General features: G+C 50.7%; 1 protein-coding gene across 1 annotated transcript in view; it reads right to left on the reverse strand.

The window, feature by feature from the left end:
* NPTX1 (neuronal pentraxin 1) overlaps positions 1 to 12,071 on the reverse strand; it is a 29,634-nt gene extending 17,563 nt beyond the window's left edge. Inside the window, exons 1-3 of the mRNA XM_082272910.1 lie at positions 11,519 to 12,071; positions 7,497 to 7,704; positions 784 to 1,028 (exon numbers count right to left, since the gene is read on the reverse strand). Of these exons, the coding sequence (XP_082129036.1) occupies positions 784 to 1,028; positions 7,497 to 7,704; positions 11,519 to 11,974 (909 nt within the window). The 5' untranslated portion in view covers positions 11,975 to 12,071. The remainder of the gene's footprint in view (positions 1 to 783; positions 1,029 to 7,496; positions 7,705 to 11,518) is intronic.
* Positions 12,072 to 19,471: the final 7,400 nt, after the last annotated feature.

Raw genomic sequence — 19,471 nt, forward strand, 5'->3', positions numbered from 1 at the left:
CTGAGCTGCTGAGAATGATTTGAAGGACTGGTGCTTCTGCAGTTAAAGTGTTTGTAAACCCTCCATTTACCCAGTGCAGTGACTGGCCTCAAGGTAATACACGGAGATGAAACAAATCTTCCTACATAGGTTGTACCTGTTTATCTGCAGTCTTCTCTACATCTGTTCAAGTCCAGAATTTTTTAATTTTGTCTAAACATTCAGAAAAAAAAAGGGGGGGGGGGCTGATGTTACACTGAGGTGAGCTGATTGGAGGTATGGGAAATACCTCCCTTCACACAGCACACAGGAACAGAGCTCAGGCTGTCAATCAGCTGGGGATTCCTTCTATGTCATCATTTTTTTCTTGGTGTCAGAAGTGACTCATGCAGATAGAGGAAGGAGAGAGCAGACAGAAATGGCACTTAGTGCTCTGGACTGAGACGAGTACACACTATAGAGGGATATGCTTTGTTCAGATTTCATGTCTTATAGAGGAAGGGGAGAGCAGACAGAAATGGCACTTAGTGCTCTGGACTGAGACAAGTACACACTATAGAGGGATATGCTTTGTTCAGATTTCATGTCTGAGGTTTATCCTGTATCCTGTATCTACAGAGATCAATGAGGACTTGATTTAAAGCTGATTTATTGCTTGTTAAGAATATGTCAATTATTTAAAGACCACAGCCTGACCATATGTTCACTTTATGCACCTCTTTGTGCTTGACCCCACTGCCTAAAATCTTCCTGAACTCTGTGAACCTCCCTAAATCTAGAAATAAAGACTGATGATTTTATTACCTTGTCATTGATTAATATTTCCATTGGATTGTTCCCCCACTCAATAAGCACCAGCTCGTTGGCTTGGCCTGGCACTGCATACGAAAATGGAGTCCCCACCCCTGGAGAGGCGTTGGATTTGAGCCACATGCACACAGTGAAGGCGTACATTTCCGGGAGGCTCTTCTTCACTTTGGCATACATGTAGTTTGTCCTCAAGGGAAAAGTGAGCTGGAATTTGTCGGCAGGCCTGTTCTCCTTTTGTCCTAAAGAGATGGAGAAGACAAGCAAGCTTCATTTTATTGTGCATTAGGCTGAGACTCAAACACAAGCCTACAATGGGACATCTAGACTGGATCTCTCCTAATCCCTGTGTGTGGAGCAATAGAAATCATTTGGCACCTCTACTAAGATAACACTCCGAGTTTCCATAATCTGCCCCTAAGCAGGATTGTTTTAGGGTAAGTTGGAATGAAATGGCAGGAAATAGCCCGGGTATCACCTGTCATTGCAGGTGCGGGGCCCGAAGTCTTGGATAGACTTTCAATCACCTGAGCCAATAGATGCTTCCCATGTGGCCTTACCTCTATCCATGCATCCTTGGCTAAGCTGCACCTTCACCCCCAGTCCCCCGAGAAGGAAAAGTCTATGCCCAATGAAATCTATCAGCCCGAATTACACAGACACATGCAAAGTAATGATGTCATTGGAAGGAAAAAGATGATGTCATTTGCATATGTAAAGTTATTTTGTTTCTAATTGGATGAAACCATAGCCTGATTGGATGAAACCATAGCATGATTGGATGAAACCATAGCCTGATTGGATGAAACCATAGCCTGATTGGATGAAACCGTAGCCTGATTGGATGAAACCATAGCCTGATTGGATGAAACCATAGCATGATTGGATGAAACCATAGCCTGATTGGATGAAACCATAGCATGATTGGATGAAACCATAGCCTGATTGGATGAAACCATAGCATGATTGGATGAAACCATAGCATGATTGGATGAAACCATAGCCTGATTGGATGAAACCATAGCATGATTGGATGAAACCATAGCATGATTGGATGAAACCATAGCCTGATTGGATGAAACCATAGCATGATTGGATGAAACCATAGCCTGATTGGATGAAACCATAGCATGATTTGATGAAACCATAGCCTGATTGGATGAAACCATAGCATGATTGGATGAAACCATAGCCTGATTGGATGAAACCATAGCATGATTGGATGAAACCATAGCCTGATTGGATGAAACCATAGCATGATTGGATGAAACCATAGCCTGATTGGATGAAACCATAGCCTGATTGGATGAAACCATAGCATGATTGGATGAAACCATAGCCTGATTGGATGAAACCGTATCCTGATTGGATGAAACCATAGCCTGATTGGATGAAACCATAGCATGATTTTCCATATACTTTTTGGATGCTTTTTCTACCCTTTAAAGAGATTTCATGACATTTCCTGTCATGGAGAAACAACAGGAAGTGAGAGGAAATCCCTTCTTAGTTGTCACCAGAACAGAAAGATTTCCCAATGCTTCCTTTTTTCTGTGGACATCCCAAAGAAAAAACCTTTGGATTCGTTAAAGATTTCTATTTGTACACAGGAGACAAATAATCATCGGGACGAATAGAGAGGATAAATCTCCCAGGCGGGGACACCTAGCGGACTTTTTTCATACTCTGCATGACATTTGTGACAGAAATTGTATTCTAAATGTTGTGTCTTTCTGATTCTGCATTTTCTATGGATGTGAATATCAAACGGTTTCTCTACTTACCGTGAATTGTCTTTAAAAAAAGTATAAAAAAAATCTAACTGGGGTTCTAAACTTCCCCCAACATTCACAAACATCTGAGGCTTTCTATACACTTTTAATACATTTTGTTTGAGTGGTTAGAATCTTATCCAATCATTCTAAGACCCCCGGCATTGGTAACCTATCAGAGGTCCTGCTGCCGGATTAAAGGGATCCCGTCACAACACTAAAAATGGAAGCTGCCACAGCTCACCGCCTTCTGGAAATGTGAATTGCTAAGATGTCTTTCTCATTCATTGGCTTCAATAAGTCACTGATCTGGAGATCTGACCTCACTGGCTGCATGCTTGTTCCAGATCAGTGACAGCCGATTAGTATTTGCAGAAGGTGCTCAGCAATGGTTGCTGTTTTATTCTGTTAAGATTGAAAGCCCAATACTCTGGTTTCTCTTCAGATCCTATACAGCAGATGTGTTATTTTTATGTACTATTGTGCTCCAGCCTTTGTTACATTTTCCGGTGTCACCGGCTGACTGGAGATTTAACCTCTGCTCAGCATAGAAGGTAGAAGTCAGGATAATCAATGATCTGAATCCCCCAAATCAACAATGCAATCAAACTGCAGCATAAAATCCCACCATCACTATGACATCACCCTAATAAAAGTTTCAGAAATTCTGTAACTTCCCCCAATGTGTCACTAGGGGGCGCCATAACCCAGGCCCAGCCAAGGCTGCTTTTGGCATTAGAAAGGGAAGCTCTGGTTACTTCTTACGGCGATATAAAACAACAAATTGCAAACATTGATTATTATTCTGATGGCATAAAATGGCAGGCAGCTTCAATAGAGCCATAGAAAAACTGAGGTCTGGGGGGGGGAGGGAAATGCTGAGAGAGCTAAATCCTTCATAGGTCACCTCGACCGGCGTGTACCGATGTCTGCAATGTGAATGCACTCTCCACTTCTATGGGTAACAATACACAGAGGCTTCTCTCCACTTCTATGGGTAACAATACACAGAGGCTTCTCTCCACTTCTATGGGTAACAATACACAGAGGCATTCAATGTGGGCCAAGGCTAAGAGATGAGAAATAATTCCATATTATGTAACTGCAGCACAGAATCCGCGCCGCAAACCTGGAATACAACACAGAAACACAGAACCTTGTCAGGGGGGGGGGTGGGGGGGGGAGATGTGAAAAGAGGTAGAAAGAGAGAGAGGAGAAGAGAAGAGGAGAGGAGGGGAGGGGAGGGGAGGGAAGGGAAGAGAGGAGAAGAGAAGAGAAGAGAAGAGAAGAGAAGAGAAGAGAAGAGAAGAGAAGAGAAGAGAAGAGAAGAGAAGAGAAGAGAAGAGAAGAGAAGAGAAGAGAAGAGAAGAGAAGTGGAGGAGAGAAGAGATGAAGGAGAGGAGAGATTTAGAAGCGGGAGATGGAGGAGAGATGGAGAAGAGGAGAGATGGGGGGAGAAGAGAGGGGAGGGGTGGAGAGCAGAGGGAAGGGAAGGGAAGGGAAGAGAAGAGAAGAGAAGAGAAGAGAAGAGAAGAGAAGAGAAGAGAAGAGAAGAGAAGAGAAGAGAAGAGAAGAGAAGAGAAGAGAAGAGAAGAGAAGAAAAGAGAAGAGAAGAGAAGAGAAGAGAAGAGAAGAGAGATGGAGGAGAGGAGAGATGAAGGAGAGAATAGGGGAAGAGAGGCGTGGAGAAGAGAAGAGAGGAGAGATAGAGAAGTGGAGAGATGGGGGGGGGGGGGGTAGAGAGGAGAGGAGAGGGGAGGAGAGGAGAGGAGAGAAGAGGAGCGATGGAGGAGAAGAGAGGAGAGATTTAGAAGCGGGGAGATGGAGGAGAGGAACAATGGCAGGGAGAGAAGACATGACAGGGAGAGAGAAGAGACAGGGGAGATAGGAGAGATGAGAGGAGAGGAGAGGAAAGGAAAGGAAAGGAAAGGAAAGGAAAGGAAAGGAAAGGAAAGGAAAGGAAAGGAAAGGAAAGGAAAGGAGAAGAGAGGAAAGGGAGGGTAGAGGAGCAGAGAGGAGAGATAAAGAGAAAAGAATAAACGATGGGAGACAAAAAGTGGGAGAAAGAGAAAAGACGGGGAGGGAAAAAAGGGAATCGATAGTGAAAGAGGGAAGAGATAAATTTGAATGGAAGGAATGAGCGGTCAGATTGGAGGATTGGTTTGTGAGGTTAGAAAGAGAGAAAGAAAGACGGAAGAGAGAAAGAAGAGAGAAGTACAATAGAGGGAAAAAGAGGAGATTAAAGGAGAGGGAGAAAGAGGAGCAGAAGGAGAGGAAAGGGCAAGGGATGGTGGGGAAGGGAGTGAAGGAGAGGAAAGGAGAGAGGGAGTGGAGAGGAGAAAAGAAAATAGGAAGGAGAGAACGAGAGGAAAGGAGGGGAGTTGAAGGGGAAGGGAGTGGAAGAGAGGAAAGGAGAGAGGGAGGGGGGAGGGAGAGGAGAGGAGAGGAGAGGAGAGGAAGATGAGAGAAAAGAGGAGTTGGAGGGGAAGGGAGTGGAGGGGAGGAAAGGAAAAGAAAGGAAAGGAGAGAGGGAGGGAAGGGGAGAGGAGAGAAAGAGGAGAGGATTTGGAGGGGAAGAGAGTGGAGGAGAGAGGAAGAGAAAAGAGAGAGGAGAGGAGTTGGAGGGGAAGGGAGTAGAGGAGAGGAGAGGAAAGGAGAGAGGGAGGGGAGAGGAAGATGAGAGAGGAGAGGATTTGGAGGGGAAGGGAGTGGAGGAGAGGAGAGTGGAAGAGAATAGGGAGAGAGAGAGGAGTTGGAGGGGAAAGGAGTGGAGGAGAGGAGAGGAGGGAGGAAGAGAATAGGGAGAGGAGAGGAGTTGGAGGGGAAAGGAGTGGAGGAGAGGAGAGGAGGGTGGAAGTAAAGACATAGAGGAGTTGGGAGGGGAAGGGAGTGGAGAAGAGGGAGAGGAGAGGAGTTGGAGGGAAAGGAGTGGAGAAGAGGAGAGAAGAGAAGAGGGGAGGAGAGGAGTTGGAGGGGAAAGGAGTGGAGGAGAGGAGAGGAGGGAGGAAGTAAAGACAGAGGAGGAGTTGGAGGGGAAGGGAGTGGAGAAGAGGGAGAGGAGAGGAGTTGGAGGGGAAGGGAGTGGAGGAGAGGACAGGAGAGAGGAAGAGAAGAGGGAGAGGAGAGGAGGTTGGAGGGGAAGGGAGTGGAGGAGAGGAGTTGGAGGGGAAGGGAGTGGAGGAGAGGAGGGAGGGAGGAAAGAAAAGACAGAGAGGAGTTGGAGGGGAAGGGAGTAGAGGAGAGGACAGGAGAGAGGAAGAGAAGAGGAGAGGAGAGGAGTTGGAGGGGAAGGGAGTGGAGGAGAGGAGTTGGAGGGGAAGGGAGTGGAGGAGAGGAGAGGAGGGAGGAAGAAAAGACAGAGAGGAGTTGGAGGGGAAGGGAGTGGAGGAGAGGAGTTGGAGGGGAAGGGAGTGGAGGAGAGGAAAGACAAGTTGAACACAAAGGAGAGAGAGGGGAGGGGGGAAAAAAAGAGTATTGGAGAAAGAGAGAGTGGAGGGGTGGAAGGAAAGGAGAGGGGAAGTGGGGAAAGAAGGGTGGAGGGAGGTGAGGAAAGAAAAGAGTTCAGCAGTAAGGAGAAGAGGTAAGGAGTGGAGTTGAGAGGAAAGGAAAGAGAGGAGGGTAAGAAGGGATAAATGGGAGAGAAAAGACCAAAGGAGGGGTGGGGTAAAGAAAGAAAGGAGGGGAGAGAGGGAGATGGGAAAGAAGTAGAGGGTAGGGAGCGGGGTTCAATAGGGAAATAGGAGAAGAGAGAGAAAGAAATGGGGGGGGGGGTGTATTATGTTCTGCAGGGGGGGTTGTATTATGTTCTGCAGGGGGGGGTGTATTATGTTCTGCAGGGGGGGGTGTATTATGTTCTGCAGGGGGGGTGTATTATGTTCTGCAGGGGGGGGGTGTATTATGTTCTGCAGGGGGGGTGTATTATGTTCTGCAGGGGGGGTGTATTATGTTTCTGCAGGGGGGGGGTGTATTATGTTCTGCAGGGGGGGTGTATTATGTTCTGCAGGGGGGGTGTATTATGTTCTGCAGGGGGGGGGTGTATTATGTTCTGCAGGGGGGGGTGTATTATGTTCTGCAGGGGGGGTTGTATTATGTTCTGCAGGGGGGGGGGTGTATTATGTTCTGCAGGGGGGGTGTATTATGTTCTGCAGGGGGGGGGGTGTATTATGTTCTGCAGGGGGGGGTGTATTATGTTCTGCAGGGGGGGGTGTATTATGTTCTGCAGGGGGGGGTGTATTATGTTCTGCAGGGGGGGTGTATTATGTCCTGCAGGGGGGGGGTGTATTATGTTCTGCAGGGGGGGGGTGTATTATGTTCTGCAGGGGGGGGGTGTATTATGTTCTGCAGGGGGGGGTGTATTATGTTCTGCAGGGGGGGGGGGTGTATTATGTTCTGCAGGGGGGGGTGTATTATGTTCTGCAGGGGGGGGTGTATTATGTTCTGCAGGGGGGGGTGTATTATGTTCTGCAGGGGGGGTGTATTATGTCCTGCAGGGGGGGGGTGTATTATGTTCTGCAGGGGGGGGGTGTATTATGTTCTGCAGGGGGGGGTGTATTATGTTCTGCAGGGGGGGTGTATTATGTTCTGCAGGGGGGGGGTGTATTATGTTCTGCAGGGGGGGTTGTATTATGTTCTGCAGGGGGGGGTTGTATTATGTTCTGCAGGGGGGGGGGTGTATTATGTTCTGCAGGGGGGGTGTATTATGTTCTGCAGGGGGGGTGTATTATGTTCTTAAACAGAAGCTGCAGATGCCGGAATCACAGCGCAGATGATTTGTAAGAACTGAAAATCCTATAAATACAAATCCCTGGAACACGGAATGTAATACGGAAGGGATTACTGATTGCACAATGTATGTCTTCTCAGGCAATGACCCGTGTTGGGGAACATACACAGACAGATGGCTGCAATCACATTGTACCCTCAGCATTTTCTCCGCACCTTTTTCCAGGTCGGTGATCCTCTGCTGTAGAGAGGTCAGGGCGTTCTCTATTTTGCCCCTTAGCTCCGTCTCGTTCTTCAGGTTGACCTTCCCTTCTTCCAGGTTGTTGACTCTGGACAGGACTTGCTTCTCCAAGTCGTCTATTTTGGTCTGCAACAAATCTTTCATACTGCTGGCTTGGACAGATGAGTTCCCCCTGCTGTATTGCTGCAAAGGGGCAAAGGAAGGAGGGGGGGAGGGGGGACATGTCACGCCGTCAGTTAAGTGGATTGTCACAAACATTAATAAACATTCGACTTTCTCAATTAAACCCATTAGCAGATTACTGACTTAGGTAACCATGTGGATGATTGTTGAGGCTTCATCTCTGGATAAGTAAAGCCTCCGGCTGCTATTTCAAGGGCAGCCAGGCATTGAGCAGATCCCCCACAGACATCAGATGATGGTCCACATGCCTAATGACCAGAAGTTACATGCATGGACCAAAGCATCAACATGTATGTTTGTTATTGACCGGGTGTACATATTTTGTGAACTCAACTGGTAAAACCCAACCAGGGCGATCAATTCCTCGGCCAAGGTTGGTGAATGCTGAGTTCACAGAAGTGTCACCGTTTCCCCATCCCCCTGCAGTCCCCTAGATTGGGGTTCGGGAAGCAGCCGTCTCTTCTCTATGGGCACCGTCCTTAGATTATCCATGAAGGGAACTCCAAAACAGCCGGAGTGAATTAGAGGACGCTTGGCGCAGTGCTAATGCCAAAGAGAAATGCCGATGTTCCGCCATGCAGACTTTTTCCAAGGAAAATTCTCTTCCCCTTCACTACCTAACAGACTCAAGCAAGGCTTAAATCTTTGACATGGCTTCAATTTATTAGGCTGCATATGGCCACAATCTGAAGGCTGCTCAACCAATGTCACTTTTCCTGCCATCGAAAAGACCTGTCTGTCTTGGTAAGTCTGGGCAGATGGTTGACGGCACCACCATTATTTCTATCAATGCAGTCAGTTAAAGAAACAGATGTAATGCTAAAAGGAGGTGAATGGACTGCTGGGAACATTATATTCCCCATCATGCTCTCTTCTGACTCAACAATCATCACTGCTTAAATTACTCCGTGCTTCAGCCCCTTTAAAACACTTGGGGAATAAATATTACACCAGTAAATTACCACAATGACCTAACAAGAGAGAATCATACATTAATCTTCATTTCTACAAATCCCAAACCCCACCATCTCCTGCCTGCACCCTCTTCATGTCCCACACCATGTCCCACAACCAGCCATGAAGTTCTCCTTCCCCATCTCCTGCACCCCTTTCCTGTCCCACAGCCACCCACCATCTCCTGCACCCCTTTCCTGTCCCACAGCCACCCACCATCTCCTGCACCCCTTTCCTGTCCCACAGCCACCCACCATCTCCTGCACCCCTTTCCTGTCCCACAGCCACCCACCATCTCCTGCACCCCTTTCCTGTCCCACAGCCACCCACCATCTCCTGCACCCCTTTCCTGTCCCACAGCCACCCACCATCTCCTGCACCCCTTTCCTGTCCCACAGCCACCCACCATCTCCTGCACCCCTTTCCTGTCCCACAGCCACCCACCATCCCTTTCACCCTCTTCAAGTCCTACACCCAGCCATTTCATACACACACCCTGCTCCCAGCTATGTCTCAGATCCCCTCTATGTCCCACATCGCTCGTCTCATACTTCACCATGCACCACCGCCCCCCCCCTCCCCCCCTCCCCACCATGTCCTGCACTCAGCCATGTCCCACGACTCCCACCACCCCCATTATGTCCTGCACTCAGCCATGTCCCACCACCCCCATTATGTCCTGCACCCAGCCATGTCCCACCACCCCCATTATGTCCTGCACCCAGCCATGTCCCACCACCCCCATTATGTCCTGCACTCAGCCATGTCCCACCACCCCCATTATGTCCTGCACTCAGCCATGTCCCACCACCCCCATTATGTCCTGCACCCAGCCATGTCCCACCACCCCCATTATGTCCTGCACTCAGCCATGTCCCACCACCCCCATTATGTCCTGCACCCAGCCATGTCCCACCACCCCCATTATGTCCTGCACCCAGCCATGTCCCACCACCCCCATTATGTCCTGCACCCAGCCATGTCCCACCACCCCCATTATGTCCTGCACCCAGCCATGTCCCACCACCCCCATTATGTCCTGCACCCAGCCATGTCCCACCACCCCCATTATGTCCTGCACTCAGCCATGTCCCACCACCCCCATTATGTCCTGCACTCAGCCATGTCCCACCACCCCCATTATGTCCTGCACCCAGCCATGTCCCACCACCCCCATTATGTCCTGCACTCAGCCATGTCCCACCACCCCCATTATGTCCTGCACCCAGCCATGTCCCACCACCCCCATTATGTCCTGCACCCAGCCATGTCCCACCACCCCCATTATGTCCTGCACCCAGCCATGTCCCACCACCCCCATTATGTCCTGCACCCAGCCATGTCCCACCACCCCCATTATGTCCTGCACCCAGCCATGTCCCACCACCCCCATTATGTCCTGCACTCAGCCATGTCCCACCACCCCCATTATGTCCTGCACCCAGCCATGTCCCACCACCCCCATTATGTCCTGCACCCAGCCATGTCCCACCACCCCCATTATGTCCTGCACCCAGCCATGTCCCACCACCCCCATTATGTCCTGCACCCAGCCATGTCCCACCACCCCCATTATGTCCTGCACCCAGCCATGTCCCACCACCCCCATTATGTCCTGCACCCAGCCATGTCCCACCACCCCCATTATGTCCTGCACTCAGCCATGTCCCACCACCCCCATTATGTCCTGCACTCAGCCATGTCCCACCACCCCCATTATGTCCTGCACCCAGCCATGTCCCACCACCCCCATTATGTCCTGCACTCAGCCATGTCCCACCACCCCCATTATGTCCTGCACCCAGCCATGTCCCACCACCCCCATTATGTCCTGCACCCAGCCATGTCCCACCACCCCCATTATGTCCTGCACCCAGCCATGTCCCACCACCCCCATTATGTCCTGCACCCAGCCATGTCCCACCACCCCCATTATGTCCTGCACCCAGCCATGTCCCACCACCCCCATTATGTCCTGCACTCAGCCATGTCCCACCACCCCCATTATGTCCTGCACCCAGCCATGTCCCACCACCCCCATTATGTCCTGCACCCAGCCATGTCCCACCACCCCCATTATGTCCTGCACCCAGCCATGTCCCACCACCCCCATTATGTCCTGCACCCAGCCATGTCCCACCACCCCCATTATGTCCTGCACCCAGCCATGTCCCACCACCCCCATTATGTCCTGCACCCAGCCATGTCCCACCACCCCCATTATGTCCTGCACTCAGCCATGTCCCACCACCCCCATTATGTCCTGCACTCAGCCATGTCCCACCACCCCCATTATGTCCTGCACCCAGCCATGTCCCACCACCCCCATTATGTCCTGCACTCAGCCATGTCCCACCACCCCCATTATGTCCTGCACCCAGCCATGTCCCACCACCCCCATTATGTCCTGCACCCAGCCATGTCCCACCACCCCCATTATGTCCTGCACCCAGCCATGTCCCACCACCCCCATTATGTCCTGCACCCAGCCATGTCCCACCACCCCCATTATGTCCTGCACCCAGCCATGTCCCACCACCCCCATTATGTCCTGCACTCAGCCATGTCCCACCACCCCCATTATGTCCTGCACCCAGCCATGTCCCACCACCCCCATTATGTCCTGCACCCAGCCATGTCCCACCACCCCCATTATGTCCTGCACCCAGCCATGTCCCACCACCCCCATTATGTCCTGCACCCAGCCATGTCCCAGCAGAGAGGGGCAGAATGCAAGCCCCCATTACAAGCTCTGCCTGCTTTCTTCCTGTCTCTGGAAAGCCCCCCCACCAGTCTGACAATTTCTGAATACCTATTTCCATGCATTCTCCTGACCATACAAGCCATGAGCCATCCCTACCTCCAGGTTCTCCAGCCTGGTCTTCAGACTTTGCAGAGTCTGTCCCAGCTGGGTGAGGGTCTCAGCTGTGGGGGTCCTGGACAGGTCTCCCATGGTGTTTTTGGGGGTCCCAGTCTCCTTCCTCCTGGAACCAGGGGCTGCCCCTGTCTTGGGCTCATTGGAGGGCACCTCCAGCACTGTCTGCCCCTCACACCTGGCCAGTTTGCCTGTCAAGTCCCTGATGGTGTCCTTCTGATTGATGATGGTTTCCTTCTGCTGAAGGACTGTCTCTCGCAGCTGCAGGATGGTGGTCTTCAGGTCCTCGGTGGGACCACTGTTCTGCATGGAGGAGGTGCACATGTCCATGTCTAGAGGCACTGAGGTGCAGATGAACCTGGTCTGGGGGAAATTCTGAGCAGATCCCCGCAGGAAGAAGAAGCAAAGGAGGAGAGACCTCCAGCAGGCTCCGGTGATCATGGCTTTTCCTTCTCCTCTGAGTGCGGAACAATCGTCCTCCTGCGCTGACTTCAGCACCAGGAACTGTCCGCTGAGCAACTGTCACTGCAGAGCCGGCAGCCGCTTATATAGAGGAGGAGGGGGGAGCCGGCAGCCGCTTATATAGAGGAGGAGGGGGGAGCCGGCAGCCGCTTATATAGAGGAGGAGGGGGGAGCAGCATAGGAATCCCTCCCTGGCTGACTATACAAAGGGGGGTTCAGAGAAAAGAGGGGGCTCCCCCTGCATCATACACAGGGGGGGGGGGGGGGAGGGTCACACAATCCCCCATTCTGCTGCACCAAGGGGGGGGGGGGGGTGAGGTTTGTAGGGAGAAGAGTTCTGGGCTACCCTCCCAGCAAAGTGTGAAAGATGGTGGGAGGAGGGGAAAACCTCAGGGTATCCCCCAATCCCAGCAAGGGGGCTGCTGCAGGTCTGTCATTATTTTGGAAAAGCCCCAACGGTTGGGCTGTGAGACTGCAGCGATGCGTAGTGCAGGTGGGGGGGCTCATTCGCTGGCAGAATTAGAGGGCGACAGCGCGGTCGCTGGCGATGAACGCACCTGGAAAATGAAAGAATTGACATTTATTATAGAAATGAATAGAGTGCAGACTATTTATACAGCACATTCACATCAATCCCTGCCCCCAGGAGCTTACAATCTAAGGTCCCTATTCCACATGCATACGCATACTACTTGCAGCATGGAGGTAACCAGAGAAAAGCCACCCAAGCACAGGAAGAACATGCAAACTCCATGCAGGTAGTGTGGGGATTGATCCTAGCGCTAACCACTATGCCGCTGTGAAAGGTGAATTTATATTCCTGCATGCTGGTTTACAGAAAATCATTCTAGCTGTAAATTCAGGCAACTGCCATTTCTAATATTCACCACACTGTAGACTGAGAATGTACCAGGTCTCCATATCTACACACATACAAGGGGTGATTATCCTACTAGCTTGTCTTTGGAGGGTGGGAGGAAACCCACCCATACACAGGAAGAACATGCAAACTCCATGCAGGTTCATTCATGGTTGGGAATTGAATGGATGATCCTATTGCTGCAAGGCAGGAGTGCTGACCACTAAGCCGCTGTAAATCATGAATTTGCACCCAATTATTCACATGCTAATTTGCAGAAAATTACACTTATTCAAAATTCAGGCAACTGCCAATCAGAATTCCTCTAAATAATGACTTGGAGAATGTGGCAGCGATTGTTTCTGGATTGCATGATGAAATATTGAAAGTTCTGCACACATTTAACTGCATTCTGATCTACAGAGAATTGTTCCTATTGCAATTTGAGGCAACTGCCATTCAGAAATCTACAAAATATGGCTGTGAATCGCAATTTTCTCCTGAATATCTGCATGCTGGTTTACAGGAAATCCCACCGATTGTAAACTCAGGAAACTGCTATTTCCTATTCTAGTGGGTGAAGGTCAGATTTACTAAAGGGTGACAACAACACTCTTCATCTAGCAGCATAGGTGAGTGCTGCCTATTGCATAGGGTGTGCCCTCCAAAGCTCACACACACGGTACTGATCCATAGGTGTGCGCTGCCTATTGCATAGGGTGTGCCCTCCAAAGCTCACACACACGGTACTGATCCATAGGTGTGTGCAGCCTATTGCATAGGGTGTGCCCTCCAAAGCTCACACACACGGTACTGATCCATAGGTGTGTGCAGCCTATTGCATAGGGTGTGCCCTCCAAAGCTCACACACAGGGTACTGATCCATAGGTGTGTGCTGCCAATTGCATAGGGTGTGCCCTCCGAAGCTCACACACAGGGTACTGATCCATAGGTGAGTGCTGCCTATTGCATAGGGTGTGCCCTCCAAAGCTCACACACAGGGTACTGATCCATAGGTGTGTGCTGCCAATTGCATAGGGTGTGCCCTCCGAAGCTCACACACAGGGTACTGATCCATAGGTGAGTGCTGCCTATTGCATAGGGTGTGCCCTCCAAAGCTCACACACAGGGTACTGATCCATAGGTGTGCGCTGCCAATTGCATAGGGTGTGCCTTCCAAATCTCACACACAGGGTACTGATCCATAGGTGTGCGCTGCCTATTGCATTAGGGTGTGCCCTCCAAAGCTCACACACACAGTACTGATCCATAGGTGTGTGCAGACTATTGCATAAGGTGTGCCCTCCAAATCTCACACACAGGGTACTGATCCATAGGTGTGCGCTGCCTATTGCATTAGGGTGTGCCCTCCGAAGCTCACACACACGGTACTGATCCATAGGTGTACGCTGCCTATTGCATTAGGGTGTGCCCTCCGAAGCTCACACACAGGGTACTGATCCATAGGTGTGCGCAGCCTATTGCATTAGGGTGTGCCCTCCAAAGCTCACACACACGGTACTGATCCATAGGTGTGCGCAGCCTATTGCATAGGGTGTGCCCTCCGAAGCTCACACACACGGTACTGATCCATAGGTGTGTGCAGACTATTGCATAAGGTGTGCCCTCCAAATCTCACACACACGGTACTGATCCATAGGTGTGCGCAGCCTATTGCATTAGGGTGTGCCCTCCGAAGCTCACACACACGGTACTGATCCATAGGTGTGCGCTGCCTATTGCATTAGGGTGTGCCCTCCGAAGCTCACACACAGGGTACTGATCCATAGGTGTGCGCAGCCTATTGCATTAGGGTGTGCCCTCCGAAGCTCACACACACGGTACTGATCCATAGGTGTGCGCAGCCTATTGCATAGGGTGTGCCCTCCAAAGCTCACACACACGGTACTGATCCATAGGTGTGTGCTGCCTATTGCATTAGGGTGTGCCCTCCGAAGCTCACACACACGGTACTGATCCATAGGTGTGCGCTGCCTATTGCATAGGGTGTGCCCTCCAAAGCTCACACACACGGTACTGATCCTTAGGTGTGCGCTGCCTATTGCATTAGGGTGTGCCCTCCGAAGCTCACACACACGGTACTGATCCATAGGTGTGTGCAGACTATTGCATAAGGTGTGCCCTCCAAATCTCACACACAGGGTACTGATCCATAGGTGTGCGCTGCCTATTGCATTAGGGTGTGCCCTCCGAAGCTCACACACACGGTACTGATCCATAGGTGTACGCTGCCTATTGCATTAGGGTGTGCCCTCCGAAGCTCACACACAGGGTACTGATCCATAGGTGTGCGCAGCCTATTGCATTAGGGTGTGCCCTCCAAAGCTCACACACACGGTACTGATCCATAGGTGTGCGCAGCCTATTGCATAGGGTGTGCCCTCCGAAGCTCACACACACGGTACTGATCCATAGGTGTGTGCAGACTATTGCATAAGGTGTGCCCTCCAAATCTCACACACACGGTACTGATCCATAGGTGTGCGCAGCCTATTGCATTAGGGTGTGCCCTCCGAAGCTCACACACACGGTACTGATCCATAGGTGTGCGCTGCCTATTGCATTAGGGTGTGCCCTCCGAAGCTCACACACAGGGTACTGATCCATAGGTGTGCGCAGCCTATTGCATTAGGGTGTGCCCTCCGAAGCTCACACACACGGTACTGATCCATAGGTGTGCGCAGCCTATTGCATAGGGTGTGCCCTCCAAAGCTCACACACACGGTACTGATCCATAGGTGTGTGCTGCCTATTGCATTAGGGTGTGCCCTCCGAAGCTCACACACACGGTACTGATCCATAGGTGTGCGCTGCCTATTGCATAGGGTGTGCCCTCCAAAGCTCACACACACGGTACTGATCCTTAGGTGTGCGCTGCCTATTGCATTAGGGTGTGCCCTCCGAAGCTCACACACACGGTACTGATCCATAGGTGTGTGCAGACTATTGCATAAGGTGTGCCCTCCAAATCTCACACACAGGGTACTGATCCATAGGTGTGCGCTGCCTATTGCATTAGGGTGTGCCCTCCGAAGCTCACACACACGGTACTGATCCATAGGTGTGCGCAGCCTATTGCATTAGGGTGTGCCCTCTGAAGCTCACACACACGGTACTGATCCATAGGTGTGCGCAGCCTATTGCATTAGGGTGTGCCCTCCGAAGCTCACACACACGGTACTGATCCATAGGTGTGCGCAGCCTATTGCATTAGGGTGTGTCCTCCAAAGCTCACACACACGGTACTGATCCATAGGTGTGTGCAGCCTATTGCATAGGGTGTGCCCTCCGAAGCTCACACACACGGTACTGATCCATAGGTGTGCGCAGCCTATTGCATTAGGGTGTGCCCTCCAAAGCTCACACACACGGTACTGATCACACACTGTGTTCATTCAGAAAGGGAAGGGGCTGGTATTACAGACCCCTTCCCCCTCTCCTTCTAAAATATCCCTCTGTGTGCCTTCAGCAGCACCCGTGGGAGAGAAGAGGAAGGAAGCTGGCAGCAGTGTGGGGGCAGCTAGGGCAGCAGGGGGTATCTGCGCTGCATGGGGTGATTAGGGTGTGCCCAGGCACACCTGAAACACCCTGTGTACACACCCATGTCTAGCAGTGAAATGACAGCAGTGTTGTCAATCTGTGGACAGAATAGTCTTGGAATGACAGCTAGTTTTAGATGGATCTGAAGCAAGCACAATCGAATTAAAGCCCAACTCCAGCCAAAATGTTAAGCAGTTCATTTAATTTTGTAAGAAAAAAGCATAAAATCTGATCCTTGGATGCTCGCCCAGCAGTAGCAGTCTGTCCCAACCCTTGTAACTGTCACTTAAGTTGGACAGCTTGGTCTGCAAATGGAGATAAATACCAGTAAAATCAGGTAGAATACAGTAGGCAGGAATACCTGTAAAAGTTACAAGCCGTCCATCAGCTTTCAGATGGAAGTGATGCTGCAGCTGTACAGCCGCTGGATCGCTCCCTGGACCCCCTGAATGGGTGCTCCTCCTGCACAACCCTCCCATAATGTTTCCTGGACTCCCCTCTCCCACCTGCGACAGAGGGAGGGAGACCAGTGAATGGCCATTTGCTTATCTTTTCTAGATGGTAAGAGAACCCAGAAGCAACGAGGATTTCATAATTTACAGTTTCTGTTGTCACCTTCCCGGGCGCTGTGGGAAAGGAGATAATGGTGCGCGATCTGTGCTTCAGTGGAGTGCAGGAGAGACATTGGGGGTCCAATAGACCACAATGCCTACTTAGAGAGAACCTGAGGGACCTGAGAGGACCTGAGAGGACCTGAGAGAACCTGAGAGGACCTGAGAGGACCTGAGAGAACCTGAGAGAACCTGAGAGAACCTGAGAGGACCTGAGAGGACCAGAGAGAACCTGAGAGAACCTGAGAGAACCTGAGAGGACCTGAGAGGACCTGAGAGGACCAGAGAGAACCTGAGAGAACCTGAGAGAACCTGAGAGGACCTGAGAGGACCAGAGAGAACCTGAGAGAAACTGAGAGAACCTGAGAGGACCTGAGAGAACCTGAGAGGACCTGAGAGGACCTGAGAGGACCAGAGAGAACCTGAGAGAACCTGAGAGAACCTGAGAGGACCTGAGAGGACCTGAGAGGACCAGAGAGAACCTGAGAGAACCTGAGAGAACCTGAGAGGACCAGAGAGAACCTGAGAGGACCTGAGAGAACCTGAGAGGACCTGAGAGGACCTGAGAGGACCAGAGAGAACCTGAGAGAACCTGAGAGGACCTGAGAGAACCAGAGAGGACCAGAGAGGACCAGAGAGGACCAGAGAGAACCTGAGAGAACCTGAGAGGACCTGAGAGAACCTGAGAGGACCAGAGAGAACCTGAGAGGACCTGAGAGAACCTGAGAGAACCTGAGAGGACCTGAGAGAACCTGAGAGGACCAGAGAGAACCTGAGAGGACCTGAGAGAACCTGAGAGGACCTGAGAGGACCTGAGAGAACCTGAGAGGACCTGAGAGAACCCGAGAGGACCTGAGAGAACCCGAGAGGACCTGAGAGGACCAGAGAGAAACTGAGAGAACCTGAGAGGACCTGAGAGGACCTGAGAGGACCCGAGAGGACCTGAGAGAAACTGAGAGAACCTGAGAGGACCTGAGAGAACCTGAGAGAACCTGAGAGAACCCGAGAGAACCTGAGAGGACCTGAGAGAACCTGAGAGGACCTGAGAGAACCTGAGAGGACCTGAGAGAACCTGAGAGGACCTGAGAGAACCCGAGAGAACCTGAGAGGACCTGAGAGAACCTGAGAGGACCTGAGAGAACCTGAGAGAACCTGAGAGAACCTGAGAGAACCTGAGAGAACCTGAGAGGACCTGAGAGGACCTGAGAGAACCTGAGAGAACCTGTCACTTTAAGTTAAGTGAAAAAAAAAAAAAATTAAACATGCACAAGCACTTAACCCCCCCCCCCCCAATTGTTGTCCCCCTTTACCCCCAGACCTCATGTACATACACATACTGTATCTCACAAAAGTAAGTACACCCCTCCCATCTATCTTTTCATGTGACAACACTGAAGAAATGAGACTTTGCTACAATGTAAAGTAGTGAGTGTACAGCTTGTATAACAGTGTAAATTTACTGTCCCCTCAAAATAACTCAACACACAGCCATTAATGTCTAAACTGCTGGCAACAAAAGTGAGTACACCCCTAAGTGACAATCTCCAAATTGGGCCTAAAGTGTGAATATTTTGTGTGGCCGCCATTATTTTCCAGCACTGCCTTAACCCTCTTGGGCATGGAGTTCACCAGAGCTTCACAGGTTGTCACTGGAGTCCTCTTCCACTCCTCCATGATGACATCACAGAGCTGGTGGATGTTAGAGACCTTCCCCTCCTCCACCTTCTGTTTGAGGATCCCCACAGATGCTCAATAGGGTTTGGGTCTGGAGACATGCTTGGCCAGTCCATCACCTTTACCCTCAGCTTCTTTAGCAAGGCAGTGGTCATCTTGGAGGGGTTTGGGGTCGTTATGTTGGAATACTGCCCTGCCCCCCAGTCTCTGAAGGGAGGGGATCATGCTCTGCTTCAGTATGTCACAGTACATGTTGGCATTCATGGTTCCCTCAATGATCTGTAGCTCCCCAGTGCCGGCAGCACTCATGCAGCCCCAGACCATGACACTCCCACCACCATGCCTGACTGTAGGAAGACACACTTGTCTTTGTACTCCTCACCTGGTTGCCGCCACACACGCCTGACACCATCTGACACCAAATAAGTTTATCTTGGCCTCATCAGAGCACAGGAGATGGTTCCAGTAATCCATGTCCTTAGTCTGCTTGTCTTCAGCAAACTGTTTGCAGGCTTTCTTGTCCATCATCTTTAGAAGAGGCTTCCTTCTGGGATGACAGCCATGCAGACCAATTTGATGCAGTGTGCGGCGTATTTCATAAGCGCATGGAATTTTAAGGCTTTACATGCTGGGTATCTATTCACCCAGCAGAACTTTGTATTTTATATTTTACCAAAAAATTGGGTTATAGAATGCTTTTGTGTGCATTTTTTACTGAAAATGTATGTTTCATAAATCGCTGCAATAATATTATGTGACATAAAAATTGAA

The sequence above is a fragment of the Pelophylax lessonae genome (genome assembly GCF_965119305.1).
Source record: "Pelophylax lessonae genome assembly, chromosome: 11".
Taxonomy (NCBI): Eukaryota; Metazoa; Chordata; class Amphibia; order Anura; family Ranidae; genus Pelophylax; species Pelophylax lessonae.